At 33.2% G+C, this 14,420-nt stretch overlaps 2 protein-coding genes across 2 annotated transcripts; one reads left to right on the plus strand and one right to left on the minus strand.

The window, feature by feature from the left end:
* Window positions 1–11,124: 11,124 nt before the first annotated feature.
* On the plus strand, window positions 11,125–12,653 carry LOC133332609 (CCA tRNA nucleotidyltransferase 1, mitochondrial). The gene is made up of 2 exons (XM_061540992.1): window positions 11,125–12,234; window positions 12,297–12,653. The coding sequence occupies exons 1-2, from the start codon at window positions 11,125–11,127 to the stop codon at window positions 12,651–12,653; spliced, it is 1,467 nt and encodes a 488-aa protein (XP_061396976.1).
* A 58-nt stretch (window positions 12,654–12,711) lies between these two features.
* On the minus strand, window positions 12,712–14,143 carry LOC133332610 (probable RNA methyltransferase CG1239). The gene is made up of 2 exons (XM_061540993.1): window positions 12,959–14,143; window positions 12,712–12,879 (listed from the first exon to the last, which is right to left on the minus strand). Exons 1-2 carry the CDS (start codon window positions 14,141–14,143, stop codon window positions 12,715–12,717), a joined length of 1,350 nt encoding a protein of 449 aa, XP_061396977.1. The 3' UTR covers window positions 12,712–12,714.
* Between the last annotated feature and the right edge of the window lie 277 nt (window positions 14,144–14,420).

The following is a 14,420-nucleotide window of genomic DNA, read 5'->3' on the forward strand; positions in this document are numbered from 1 at the left end:
AAATTATACTAAATTTCCCATAATTTTATGTTGAAATTTTCTTAAATACAGTTACCTTACAAAAAAGATATGTAAAACCCAAATTTACCAAAATTAAAAATACCCAAAAAAGTAAAATCGGCCAAATTCTATGAAGAAGATCTCCAATTCTATATAAAGAAGCCAAAACCATTTTTGGGCGAATTATCCTAAAATAAAAAGAAACGATCAAATTGAAAATTTGTACAAAATTTCCAATAATTTTAGTGAAAATTGTAAAAAATACCCAAAAAGCAAAAATCGACCAAATTCTATGAAGAAGAAGATCTTCAGTTCATGTATGAAGAAGACATTTTTTTATGAACAGGAGACCCCTAGAAGTCCTTAAAAGTTTTTGGTCAAATTATGCCAAAATACAAAAACCGACCAAATTGAAAATTTATACCAAATTTCCAATAATTAACAAAATTAAATAATAACAAAACGATATGTAAAACCCAAAAAATTTTTACCAAATGCCAATTTTCCAAAATTAAAAATACCCAAAAAAGTAAAATCGACCAAATTCTATAAAGAAGAAGATTTTCAGTTCATGTATGAAGAAGCCATTTTTTTAAGAACAGGAGACCCCTACAAGCCCTTATAAAAGAAGGCAAAAAACATTTTTGATCGAATTATCACAAAATAAAAACCCGACCAAATTGAAAATTTATACCAAATTTCCAATAAAACCCAAATATGTTGATCAAGTGCCAATTTTCCAAAATTAAAAAAATACCCAAAAAGCAAAAATCGACCAAATTCTATGAAGAAGAAGATTTTCAGTTCATGCATGGAGAAGAAGACATTTTTTAGGAACAGAAGACCCCTAGAAAACCTTATAAAAGAAGCAAAAAACATTTTTGGTCGAATCATCACAAAATAAAAACCCGACCAAATTGAAAATTTATACCAAATTCTCGATAATTTTAGATGAAAATTGTCTTAAATACTATTGCTTTACCAAAACGATATGTAAAACCCAAAAATGTTGACCAAGTGCCAATTTTCCAAAATTAAAAAATACGTAAAAAGCAAAAATCGACCAAATTCTATGAAGAAGATCTTCAGTTCATGTATGAAGAAGAAGAATTTTTTTAGGAATATGAGACCCCTACAAGCCCTCATAAAAGAAGGCCAAAACTATTTTTGGTCGAATTATTCCAAAATAATAAACCGACCAAATTGAAAATTTATATAAAATTTCCAATAATTTTCTGTGAAAATTGTCTTAAATACTATTGCTTTACCAAAACGATATGTAAAACCCAAAAATGTTGACCAAGTGCCAATTTTCCAAAATTAAAAAATACACAAAAAAGCAAAAATCGACCAAATTCTATGAAGAAGAAGATCTTCAGTTAAAGTATAAAGAAGAAGAAATGTTTTTAGGAACAGGAGACCCCTACAAGCCCTTATAAAAGAAGGCAACACCATTTTTGGTCGAATTATCCCAAAATAAAAAACCGACCAAATTGAAAATTTATACAAAATTTTCAATAATTTTAGTTGAAACTTGTCTTAAATACAATTGCTTTAAAAAAAAGATATGTAAAACCCAAAAATCTTGACCATGTGCCAATTTTCCAAAATTAAAAATACCTAAAATCGACCAAAATCTATTTTTTTTTTTTTTTTTGAAATTATTGAAATTATATGTTCAATAAGCATAAATACCATGAATATATTTTTATTCCTTGTTACAATTTATTAAAAAAAACTACACGCTGGCAACCCTAATGATAATGTAATAACTTGCCCAAGTTTTAACAATTTGCCTACCAACAACAACATCATCATCGATTGCAACAATAAATTTGTATCACCTTATTTACTTCTTCGAAAATTTGCATATTTCGCCAATGCTGATTATTCAAATCTGAGAAAGAGCGAGATAGCGACGGAGGGAGGGAGAGTGCAAGAGAATTGTACACAACAAAAACTAGGCCAGCATATCCTATTACAAAGGCCATTGTTTCGATTACGAATTGATTTGTAATAAAATAACGAAAAACAAAATGTCATTCCGATCAAATGAAATACGAAGTAGTTTGCCTTGTAATTTGCATGTTATCCTTGCGTACTCCATTCTATTCGATTTTATTTTTTTGCCATTGTTATTATAATTCGTATCCGAACGAACAAACTAAGCGAATATTTAAATTAAAACAAAATGCTATTTGTTATTCGTAACCGTTTTGGGAAAACAGTAGCCAAATCTCTTTTGACATGAAACTGCCATTTCCTTTGGACATTTCAATCAGGCGGGCTTTATTGTGTTTTACATGTGAAATGTATTTGAAATTAGTTTCATGAATATCCGAATGATGTTTAGATGACAACGTATTTTCGGTGAATGAAAATTTTTTCATATTCTCAATTGGAAAATAATTGTTTTTTAATTAAGCAAAACAATGCGACTTGAAATGGACAATGGTCTTATTGTGCGCGCACATTTAACGGTCAAAAGATATTCATTTGAAATAAATGTCCTTTGGTAATTTTCGGCAGGATCTTCAGGGGTTGTAATTTATATAAAGAAAATTTAGATTGGACAATTTAAAAGAAAAAAATGAAAATGTTGCGCTTTTTTATGCATAAGGAGAAGATCTTTAGTTGTAATAAATAGAAGATCTGCAGCTTCTCTATGAAGATGTCCTGCAACTCTCCAGAAGAAAAATAAGCCCATTAGCTATGCTATGAGAAAGAATGAGACCTTTAGTTTTTCTATGAGGAAGAAGAAGACCTTTAACTTTTCTATGAGGAAGAAGAAGACCTTCAGCTCTTCTATGAGGAAGAAGAAGACCTTCAGCTCTTCTATGAGGAAGAAGAAGACATTCAGCTCTTCTATGAGGAAGAAGAAGAGCTTCAGCTCTTCTATGAGGAAGAAGAAGACCTTCAGCTCTTCTATGAGGAAGAAGAAGACATTCAGCTCTTCTATGAGGAAGAAGAAGACCTTCAGAATAATAATACCTTCAGCTCTTCTATGAAGAAAAACAAGACCTTCAGCTCTTCTATGAAGAACAAGACCTTCAGCTCTTCTATGAAGAAGAACAAGACCTTCAGCTCTTCTATGAAGAAGAAGACCTTAAGCTCTTCTATGAAGAATAAGACCTTCAGCTCTTCCATGAAGAAGAAGACCTTCAGCTCTTCTATGAAGAAGAGGACCTTCAGCTCTTCTATGTTGAAGATCAAGACCACCAGCCTACCTCTATGAAAATTAAGACTTGCAGCTCTTCCTTGAAGAAAAGCTTCAGATAGAAGACCTTCAGATCTTCCAGGAACAAAAAATTCAGCTCTTCTATGAAGAAGACCTTCAGCTTTTCTAGGAGGGGAAAAAAGACATTCAACTCTTCTGTGAGGAAAAGAAGACCTTAAAATCTTCCACGAAAAAGAAGAGGACCTTGAGATTTTCTATGAAGAAGAGGACCTTCAACTCTTCCATGAAAATTAACAGCTTTTCGAAAAAAAAAACACTTCCTTAGAAAATGTCGATTTCCTGGTTTCCACTTTTAAGTAGAAAAAAATAATCCTTGTTGTCCACATGTAAAGGCACGCGTCACGAATCACTGGTCAAGTTCGAAAATCCGGTTTGGTCACTTGTTCACACCATCAACGGTTTGAAATGTTAATTTTTATGGAATGTTTAGATTATTTTCACAGTGGTCAGTCTGACGGTGACACTGCGGAAAAGGGTTAAACAGGATGGATGGCCAGGGTGTGGCACACTTTTGTGTCTTAATTTTGAGTTGACTGACCAGATGAAGAAGAAAATCGAATAAGGGAGGAAGGATGGTCAATTAATGTGGGGAAATAATCGCAATTAAGAAATTGAAAAATAGGATGTTTGTATGGACGATAGGTTCCAGATAAGCTAAACTTTTGCCTTAAGAAATGAAAAATTTTTCCGACTTCGAACCTGCAGGAATTTAAAAGAAATGAATTTTGTCCTTGAGAATTTGGAAAGTTCTACAAGATTATCATGAGGTTTTCTTTTTGTAGGAGCCCAGAAGGACATAGAATACAAAAATATCTCACCACAAAAAGTCACTTTGCAGAAGACCAGAAGATCATCATAATTGAGACCAATAAGTTTTCTTTGTAGAACCTTAACTAAAAATTGTCATCGAAGAAGGTAGGACGAGGTTCCCAGTTAGGACATCATAACGGTCAATTGATAGGTAAAATAATTATAATTAAAAATTATATTTCTATGGGGAAGAAGATCTTCAGCATTCCATGAGAAAGAATACCTTCAACTCTTTTATGAAAAAGTGGACCTTCAGCTCATCTATGAAAAAAAATTCCTTTTGCTATTTTGTGAAGAAGACCTTCATCTCTTCTATGGAAAATTAGACATTCAGTAGAAGGTCTTCTTAAAGAGCTGAAGGTCTTCTTCCTGGAGGAGCTGAAGGACCTCTTCTTTATAGAATATCTGCTTGTCTTGTTCTTCATAGAAGATGTGGAGGAGCTGAAGGTCCTCTTCTTAATAGAAGATCTGATGGTCCTCTTTCTCATAGAAGATGTGAAGGTCTACTTTAGAAAATTATTAGGTTAGCATTTGGATATTCAATGGAATCTGAAAGAAAAAATGATTGTCCCTTAAGGTACTGTCCTTATTATCTTCTTATTTTTTTCCCGAAAAAAAATAGACAAAATCCTTTTTTTTATAACGGCTATTTATTTCGGTAGCAGCAATTATTTTCCCATACTTTGAGAGCAACAGTCTAGTCGATCTTCACGATATTCCTGAATTTTTAAGTTTTTTTCTTTTTTTCTTTAAAAAAATCTCCCATCTTTGAAGGAAAAGTGGAAGAAATCTTCCGCTTGTTGGACAAGGGAAGCTACTCGTCTACTGTTGTCTGCTAGGTGATTAGCATAACAAAGAGGGGATGAAACATCTTAACCGGACTCTGGAGGGACACAAATATAACCCTTTTTGTGTGTCGATGCTGCTGCCGTTGCGCTGTGAAAATCTTGTCGACAACCGCGATCTGTCAAGTCATACAATGGGACAGCAGCAGCAGCTCAACAACAATGCCAACAATGAAAGGGGTCAGAACCGGTTTGGACATAACAAACATTAATTTCACCGAAGGACGGACGAACGCGAGAAGCTTAGGCATAACAAAATTCCCTAATGCCCATGGAGCGGTAATTTTATTGGGATTTCGATTGAAAGTCTACCTTTTGTCCATGTGGATGGTAGCCATATGTTTAGAACATCAAATAGCAACAACAACAACTAAAAAGGATGCATGAATGGAACAACAAACGGTCCAGAGAGGGCAGCAATAAGAAGTTAACGGACACGTCATCAACTCAATATTTTGGTCATTGGATGGATGGAGGATAAAAATTACAACAACACAAATTCTGTATAACAACAAAAAACAACGCAACGCGTAAAGTATGATTTGCATTTTAAGCGTAAATTAAAACCAAGAAATATAATTTACAACTACATAGAAACGAAACAAGTTCTGCTGTTTGTACGTATGTATGTTTGTATGGGTGTACATTAACGAAATGGGATATCCCGTCAAAGGGGAGTTTTACTGTGGAAGTAAAATGATACGCTGCCTGTAAAGGGTTCCATTGTGTGTGTGTTTGGTACGCATGACCAGAAGGACACCAATACATAGATAAGAAACACACATTCCCACTCACACATACACCATTCAATATGCAAATGCCCATAATGGACATTGTGACCAATTGCTGTATACAACAAAATATTAATGTTGTTGTACTTGCTGTTGTTGTATTTTGGGGAGGAGTAGCATTCAGCCATTTTGTAAAGCTTCCATGTTTTTAGAACTCTGGTAACCGTTAATTTGGAATTTTGTTGTTCACCCCAATTCCGGATAGACTTGGGGATGCATTTTTTGTAGGAATTAAGAATTTTAGCAATGCGGGTGTCTTAAAGAGATGGCTGTACTAGAAAATAAAAAAAAAACAGAAAATTAAAGACAAAGAAAATTAACGATGTCACCAAAGGAAAAGGGTATTTTTTGTTACCAAGGACTCCCTTATTATCATCATCAGCATATAGCGTAATTGGCAAACTGTACTTCAATTACACCCTCGGTGGAAGGTCATTAATTTCGCTATTCTAATAGATGAAATGAAAATCTTTCTTTTATGGAGTAGAAGACTACAAGGTCTTCTTCTAGAAGACTCAAAGAAATCCACTTTTTCTAAAAGACCAGTAGAGAAAACACTAGGGTCTTATTATAGATTCCAGAAGTCGTATATGCCCCCTTACAAAAGATAAAAAACGACTTTATATCGATGACCAGCAGATGTTCTTATAGAAGACCAAACAGGCTTAATCTCAAGGAAAACCAGAAGACCTTCTTCGCTTTATAGAAGACCATAAAGAAGATCTTCTTCTTCTTGTAGAAGACCAGAATTTATTCTTATAGAAGAGGAGAAGGGATTCGTCTTATAGAAGTCCGGGAGATCTTCATACTTCGTAGTTGAGATAAGTAGGTTCTCTTATAGAAGGTCATAAAGTCATTTTATAGTGGTCAGGCAGATTTTTATAGAATATCAGAACCAAGGATGCCTTCTTATAAAAGACCAGAATATTTTTTCTTTTTATAGAAATCCTTCTGTCATAGAAAACCAGATAGTATTTTTACAGAAAACCAGAAGGTCTTCTTCTTAATGATTGCCAGAATGTCTTCTTTTTTAAAGACCACATTTTATTGAAGACCGGTAAATCTTTTGTTTGTAGAAGATCAGAACAATTTCAATTCCTTTTAGACACCCATAAATTTTGCTACTCCTAGAATATTTCACAAACGTTCTCATCACAAGAGAACGGAAGGTCTCTTTACAGAAGACCAGAAGATATTCTTGTGGAAGACTAAAAAATCACCTTACGGAAGACAGATAGTATTCTTATCGTACAACATATTGGTTTCTTTTAGAGGACCAGAAGGTCAGAAAACCCCAGTTATTGAAAAATCTTCTTTTAGAAGACAATAAGTTTTTTTTATGGATGACCTTTATATAGAAAATCATCTCATAGAAAACAATTTTTTAAAGATCAAGGAGTATTCATACAGAAAAATCGATATATTCTTCATAAAATAGATACGACCTTTATAGGCGATCTGAAATTCTTCTTCTTGCTAATAAGTTTTACTCATAAAAGATCTGAAAGACGTCTTCTTCTTCATAGAAAATTTGAAGGTTTTCTTCCTCATAGAAAATCTGAAGGTATCCATCTTCACAGAAGATCTCAAGGTATTTTTCTTCACAGAAGAGCTGAAGATCTTATTTTTCCTCCCGGAAGAGCTGAAAATATTCTTCTTCCTCATAGAAGAGCTGAAGGTCTTGTTTTCAAAGTAGAATTGAAGCACTTCTTATTCATGAAGGTCTTCTTCACAGCGGAGTAACATGTAAGAGCTAAAGGCCTTCTTCATAGAGATGAAGGTATTATTCTTCATAAGAGAGCTGGAGGTATTTTTCTTCTTCATAGAAAAGCTGAAAGTTTTTTTCTTCATCATGGAAGAGCTGAAGGTTTTCGCTTTCTTCACAAAAGATCTGAAGATGTTCTTCTTCCTCATAGAAGAGCTGATGGTCTTCTTCTTTCCCATAGATACGCTGACGTTATTCTTATTTATCATAGAAGAGCTGAAGGTCTTCTTTTCTTCATGGAATTGTTGAAAGTCTTCTTCTTCCAGAAAGAAGTGCTGAAGGTCTCCTTCTTCCTCAAAAATGAGCTGAAGGTCTTCTTCTTTTTCATAGAAGAGCTGGAGGCATTCTTCTTCACAGAAGAACTGAAAATCTTCTTCTTCACAGAAGAAGCTGAAGGCTTCTGAAGCTTCTGAGTCTGAAGGTATTCTTCTTCCTCATAGAAGAGCTGAAGGCCTTCTTCCTCATTAAAATATTGAAGTTCTTTTTCTTCATGGAAGAGCTGAAGGTCTTTTTTCATAGAAGAATTGAAGCTCTTCTTCATAGAGATGAAGGTCTCTTCTTCTAATTTTTCGTAGAAAACGATGAGGTAAAATTTTTATTCCCAGAAGAAGAAAAGGGTAGAAGTAGAAAAGGCAGATCTTTGACATATAAGGTATTAATGCCATATTTTTGAAAGTCTACAAAGTCTGGAAACACGTCTTATAAAATACGAAAGTCTACTTTTGGAGAACCAAAATTTCGTCTTTAAAAGAGAAGGGATAGCGAGAGTAGGACCAGAAGTTCATAATATGGAAGACAAGGCCGAAGTCCTTCGTACGGAGTCTGCAAAAGTAGGTTTGAATAATCCTTATATAGACTAACTAAATGGGCTTCCTCCATACGGTTTTCAGGGTGTTTGAAGGTATTACTATATAAAAGAAGAGTTATCCTATTTATTTTATGAAACAGCTGACAGATATTTTCATAGAAGAAAGGACTTCATGATCTTCTAAACTTCTAGAAGGTAACACATTTTTGTTGACTTCAAATTGCCAAATTAAATTAATTTCAATTACAATCAAATAAATCCAAATTATGGCGCGTGTCACCGTAATGACCACCACCTTAACCCTTTTCTTAAGACTGACCATTAAGAAACCCCAAGTAATGTGGAAACTGGTTTTGTATTTCCATAACCCTATCGGAGATTTTTTAAATGTGCTCGCGTGCCGAACTTGTTAAATATTTATTAAATGGCCATTGACCAGCTTCAGTCAGTTTACCTCCGTTTTTTTAATCCTCTTTGTCGTTCCTTTAGGATTTTTAAGATGGTCAAGTCATTCATAAATCAATTGGTGTAGAGTGGTGACAATTAAGAAAATATTTAATGGTCACTTCATCATCCCTCTCCGTATTTGCATATCCTCATTTTCAAGGTATCATCTTAAAGGACAAAGAGAATGATGTTTACACATTCGTAATCTTATTAATGTGCATATTAATATGCTAATATTGTGATAATTGGGAATGTTTAAATTTGGAAATTCAAATTTATTTTACAGAAATATATTTCAAATTAGCTATTATTTACAATCAAAATTTAAAATTAATTAATAAATCATTCATATACAAATTAAAAAAAACCTTTTTAATAATCAAATAAAATTATACCTAATTAATTAAAATAAAACTTAAAATTCATTTTATTCCATTCAAATAAATTTCTAATTATTTAAAGTCTATATTTTCAGTAAAACACTTTCATTTTTATTTTTCCACTTTAATTCCGAATCATAAAATTCCATTATATAACCCAAAATTCTTATTACTGACCTTTGTTTTCAATATTCTCAACACTGACCTTCACCTACACAAAACACACAAATAAACTCCCTCAAAAATCCTATTTCAATTTCTACTAAAAAATTCCTCAAGTTTGAAAAAAATACCCCAAAAATTCTCTCCATTTATTTCCTTACTCACACAAAAAATAACTTCACTCTCATTCCCAAAAAAAAACAGAGTACATAACCCGCTGCTATATACTCATACCCCGCAAATCCTGCATTCTCATTGGTAAAAACCCAACATGTTTTTAGCAAAAAAATGTATTTTTATACAAAAAATTAGCATTTTTCCTCACCATCATTGGCTGAGGGCTAAGAGAGAAGAGTCCCAAACGGGAATCAACAAAAACAAAAAATCCCAAAAAAAAAATCGAAACATAACCTAAATATAAAACCGACAAAAATAGGGGATGAAATGGAACATAAATCCTCTATACAAAGAACAACAACAAAATTGTACATTAAAAACATTTTGATACGAATGACATCAAGAACAACAACAATACATAAGGAAAGGACACTGTGAGGGCGATATACCCATAACAACCCTCTATTATTTTCTGCGGGAAAGAGTATGAAATTTATGATAACCTTTAGTTATTGCAAAATGTTAGCAAAGAGAAAAGTGGAATTTTTTAGGAGAATTTTTAATTATGAAAAAAAGAGTATTTAATTTTAAGAGAGAACATTTAGCAGAAAAGATCATAAAAAAGGGAGAGGATTTTGTGATCGGGAAAGAAAATAATAATAAATCTTTTAATAAAAGAGATATAAGCCTTCTAAAAGAGAACGAAAAAGTCTTCCAATAGAAGACGAGGAAATCTTTTAATAGAAGACCTGAAAATTTTTCTAATTGAAGATGAAAAAGTCCTCTAATATAAAACGAGAAAATCTTCTAATTCTGAAAGCCTTCTAAAAGAAGACGAGGAAATCTACTAATTTAAGACGAAAATATCTTCTAATAGAAAAGGAAAACGTCTTCTAATATTATACGAGAAATTATTCTATTATAAGACCTAAAAGTCTTGTACAAGATGACGATGAAAAGTCTTCTACTAGGTTATGAGAATGTAGTTAAATAGAAGACGACACGTCTTATAATCTATGAGGAAAAAGTCTTCTACTAAGAGAATACATAGCAAAAAGAAGAAGAAGCATTTAACTGTTTGTGTCTTTGATAACCGTCAGCATATACCAAACCCATTGGTACGCATTTTAATACGGTTGCACTCATTGGTGTTCTCCTATACACTAGTACACACGTCTCCAATCATTGAACAGCGACATTGAACTAAATTGTTCAGAAACACCGTTAACCAATATTTATCAATTTTTTGTTTGAACAAGAGAGGAGTGAGAATATAAACAAATATACACATGGATAACACTCAGTTATAATAAAAGAAAATATTGCAACAACTTGCCACACAGAAGAGAGTTGTCATTCTCGCAATATGAGAGACAATTATCACTAGCTCATGCAATCCCATATAGTGAATAGATGCATTCAAACACTTTGTTCAATAAACTCCATTGGTAGGAGATGACATTTTTCCAAGTATAATTCAATATCGAATATTTTTTTGGAAAATAAAAAGAGAAAAAATCCTTACAGTATTGCTATTTGGCTGAATATCAATGAAAAAAGGACAGACAAAAACAACTACAATGCTGATTGATATAAGATCAGCTGACTGATCACTAATTCCCCTATATTCCAGTCAGTGAATAATGTAATTGAACTAATTTATATAGAAATAAAAACATTACAAATTTTATCCAAATTCGACATTAAATTCAATGAAAACCTTAAAGTTTAAATAATTTAAATTAGAACACAAAAAAAGTTATGTTAATACAACACAGTCTCTATTTGGTGAGAAATTTGACAAAGCGGCAATTAATTGGCATCGAAGTTGTTAGGCGGCACATGTCCGCAGCAGCCGCAGTTTCACAAGGCAAGTCAGCAGCAGCAACAGCTAAACAATTCAAGTTGAAGATTCAGGGAGTACCAGAAAAAATGCGTGAAAATCCAATTGTCAAAAAAATAGATACTCCAGAATTTCGAAGTATATTCACCGAAGAATTGAAGACCCTCGTGGAGTTGTTCAAAAAACATAATTATGAATTGCGGATAGCTGGCGGTGCGGTTCGTGATATTCTGATGAATATTCAACCGAAAGATATTGACTTTGCCACAACAGCAACTCCCGATCAAATGAAGCAAATGTTCACGGAGGAAAATGTCCGAATGATAAATCCTAAGGGCGAGAAACATGGTACCATAACACCGCGTATTGCCGATAAGGAGAATTTCGAGGTGACTACTTTGAGAATAGATGTGCGTACGGACGGCCGCCACGCTGAAGTGCAATTTACCACCGATTGGCAATTGGATGCCAATCGCAGAGATTTGACAATAAATTCCATGTTTTTGGATTTTGATGGCACAATTTATGATTATTTCTATGGCTATGAGGATTTACAAAAGAGACGTGTGGTATTTGTTGGTGATCCGGCCGTTCGCATACAAGAGGATTATTTACGGATTTTAAGATATTTCCGTTTCTATGGACGCATAGCACGAGAGGCGAATTGTCACGATGAAGCCACACTGGAGGCAATACGACAAAATGTCGAAGGTTTGGCACATGTCAGTGGCGAACGTATTTGGTCAGAGTTACAGAAAATTGTTGTGGGTAATTTTGCCGAAGAGTTGGTATTGGAAATAATAAAATGTGGTTTGGCTCCATATTGTGGTTTGCCCAATGAACCAAATATCGAAGAGTTTAAGCGGTTATGTTCCGCTCTAAAAGACTTTGAAAAACCTCATTATCCCATACTGATAATGATATCATTGCTAAACTCTGTTGAAGATGTCATGAAAATGCATGAACGTTTACGATTGTCGGCTTTTGAAAGGGATATGGCTTTGTTTATTACCCAGAATCGAGATAAGGTAAGAATGTTGATTTTTGTTATTAAGATAAATTTAAATCGCTTGCTTTTTTTCTCTTACAGGTGGATGAGGAATACAAAGAATTAACAGATTACTATAAATTGTGCATGCAACCATATATCATAAAGGATTATGTTGAACAACTTTTGAAATATAAAAACCAAAAGGAATTTTACACCAGCCTAAAATCCTGCGTATTTCCAAAATTCCCCATTAATGGTCATATATTAAACGAACGCGGCTGTCCCAAGTCCAAGAAAATGGCAACAATTTTGGCACAACTTAAAACCATATGGGCTGGAAGTAATTTTACCATAAGTGCAGAACAGCTACTGGAAGAACATTTACCTAAGATTTTGGAAAGTCTGAATTCTCCCACATCATCTCCAAATAAGAAAATGAAAACCACAAATAATTAAAAACCAACGAAGATAAGTTGTAATTCATTTTGTTTATTATTTTTATTTCATCGATTCGATTCTATGGTTTATAGAATATTTGTATGGGTCTTTTGAACCCCTTTTTACAATGATCAGGTACACCCATTAACTGGACTTTTGTAAAACCAACTTCAGAAGACAACAAATACTCTTCAAAATTGTTGGGAAAAAATTTCATATTTTTGTAATTTGTAAATATTTGTTCCTGTATGTGAGAAGAAGAAAAAGAAAAACGATTAAAATATGATGACATTTAGATATGCTTAAAAATCTTGTGTACTTACAGTCATTTTCTTGCGTCTGGCATAATTATCAAATGGTTGAGCTTCCAGTATGAAAATACCCTTTGGCCTTAACTGCAAAAACATTCTTCGAAATGCCAATTTCAAACCATCATCCCCAAAATTTAAATGTATCCATTTTGTTATGGATAAACATAGGATGACATCAAACTGAGGCCTTTCGATTTCCAGTAGGACAGCATCTTTTAGTACATAATTACCATGTACAAATGTAACATTAAAGGGGAATTTATGTTCTCTACGCAATTCATTATTTAGGGGTAAAGATTTCTTGTGGCGTGTCAATTGTTTTATGGCTTGATTAATTAAATGTTTATCAATATCCAAACCGGTAATGGATTTAACTTGGAATCTCTTGGCAACTTCCATTGTTATAAAGCCACTATTACAGCCAATATCAAGTATCTGTTTATTTTCAAACAGTTCTTTGTGTTTTTCAAAAACATCCAATCGTATATCGTGAAAATCTTTATCCTTATTACGATAACCATAATATTGGGAGTAATTACCATATATGAATTTTTCTTTCTTTTTTGTAGTGGAGGTATCATTTAGTTTCCCCTGGAAATCTAAACGTTTCTTGGGACTTTGTGGTATAAATGTGTTGGTTGGCTTTTTGGTTTTATTCGGACTTTTTGTAGTAGTTTCAGCTGGGATATTTTCCAAATGTTTACTGGCTTTTTTATCTACACCTTCAGAATTTGTACTCATGTCCTCTTCCTTTTCAGCACATGCTTTCTTAACTATCGGGTTTGATCCGTTACCAGACTTCTGAGGATTTGTTGATACTCTCTTTAAATTTGTATTTATGATTTCCTCTTTCAAATCAGTTGTTCCCTCGATAGATAATACATTCTCCACATCACCTTCCAATTCATTATTATTCTTCACATTGTCCTCGAGGCTTGTTCCACTAACACTTCTTATTTCACTACTTGCTGTTTTATTTTTTAAAAATTCGTTTCCATTTGTCTGTAATAATCCTTCCAAATTTGAAAATTTCTTTACATCCTTTTCGATTGCGGCCACGCTCTCTTCTTCGTGAAGAGCCTTTTTACACGGCGTTTCTTCCTGCAATTCATCTTGACTATGTTTTCTTTTAATATTTACACATTCTTTATATTGATTTTCTTCGTTATTAGGCACTTCTTCGGCTTTTAAATTCATATTTTTTTGATTTATTTATTATTTAAAAATAATCTTAAAAACAATCACATGTTTGGGTTTGCAATAGAGAGGTAAACGTTTTGATTGGTTTTGCATGGTTTTGTTTACAAACACAACAACTGCTGGCGGTGCAGAGTTGCCAATGTAAAGTGACAGACATATAATATGATTACGTGGGGTTCACACCACGCGAAACACAACATACAGTATTAAATACATGCAGATAACATAAATTAAAACATAATATTTTGAAAAGTACATAAAAATCCATCTGATC

The sequence above is a fragment of the Musca vetustissima genome, unplaced genomic scaffold (genome assembly GCF_032173495.1).
Source record: "Musca vetustissima isolate MV318-11 ecotype Yass unplaced genomic scaffold, APGP_CSIRO_Mvet_v1 utg2910, whole genome shotgun sequence".
Taxonomy (NCBI): domain Eukaryota; kingdom Metazoa; phylum Arthropoda; class Insecta; order Diptera; family Muscidae; genus Musca; species Musca vetustissima.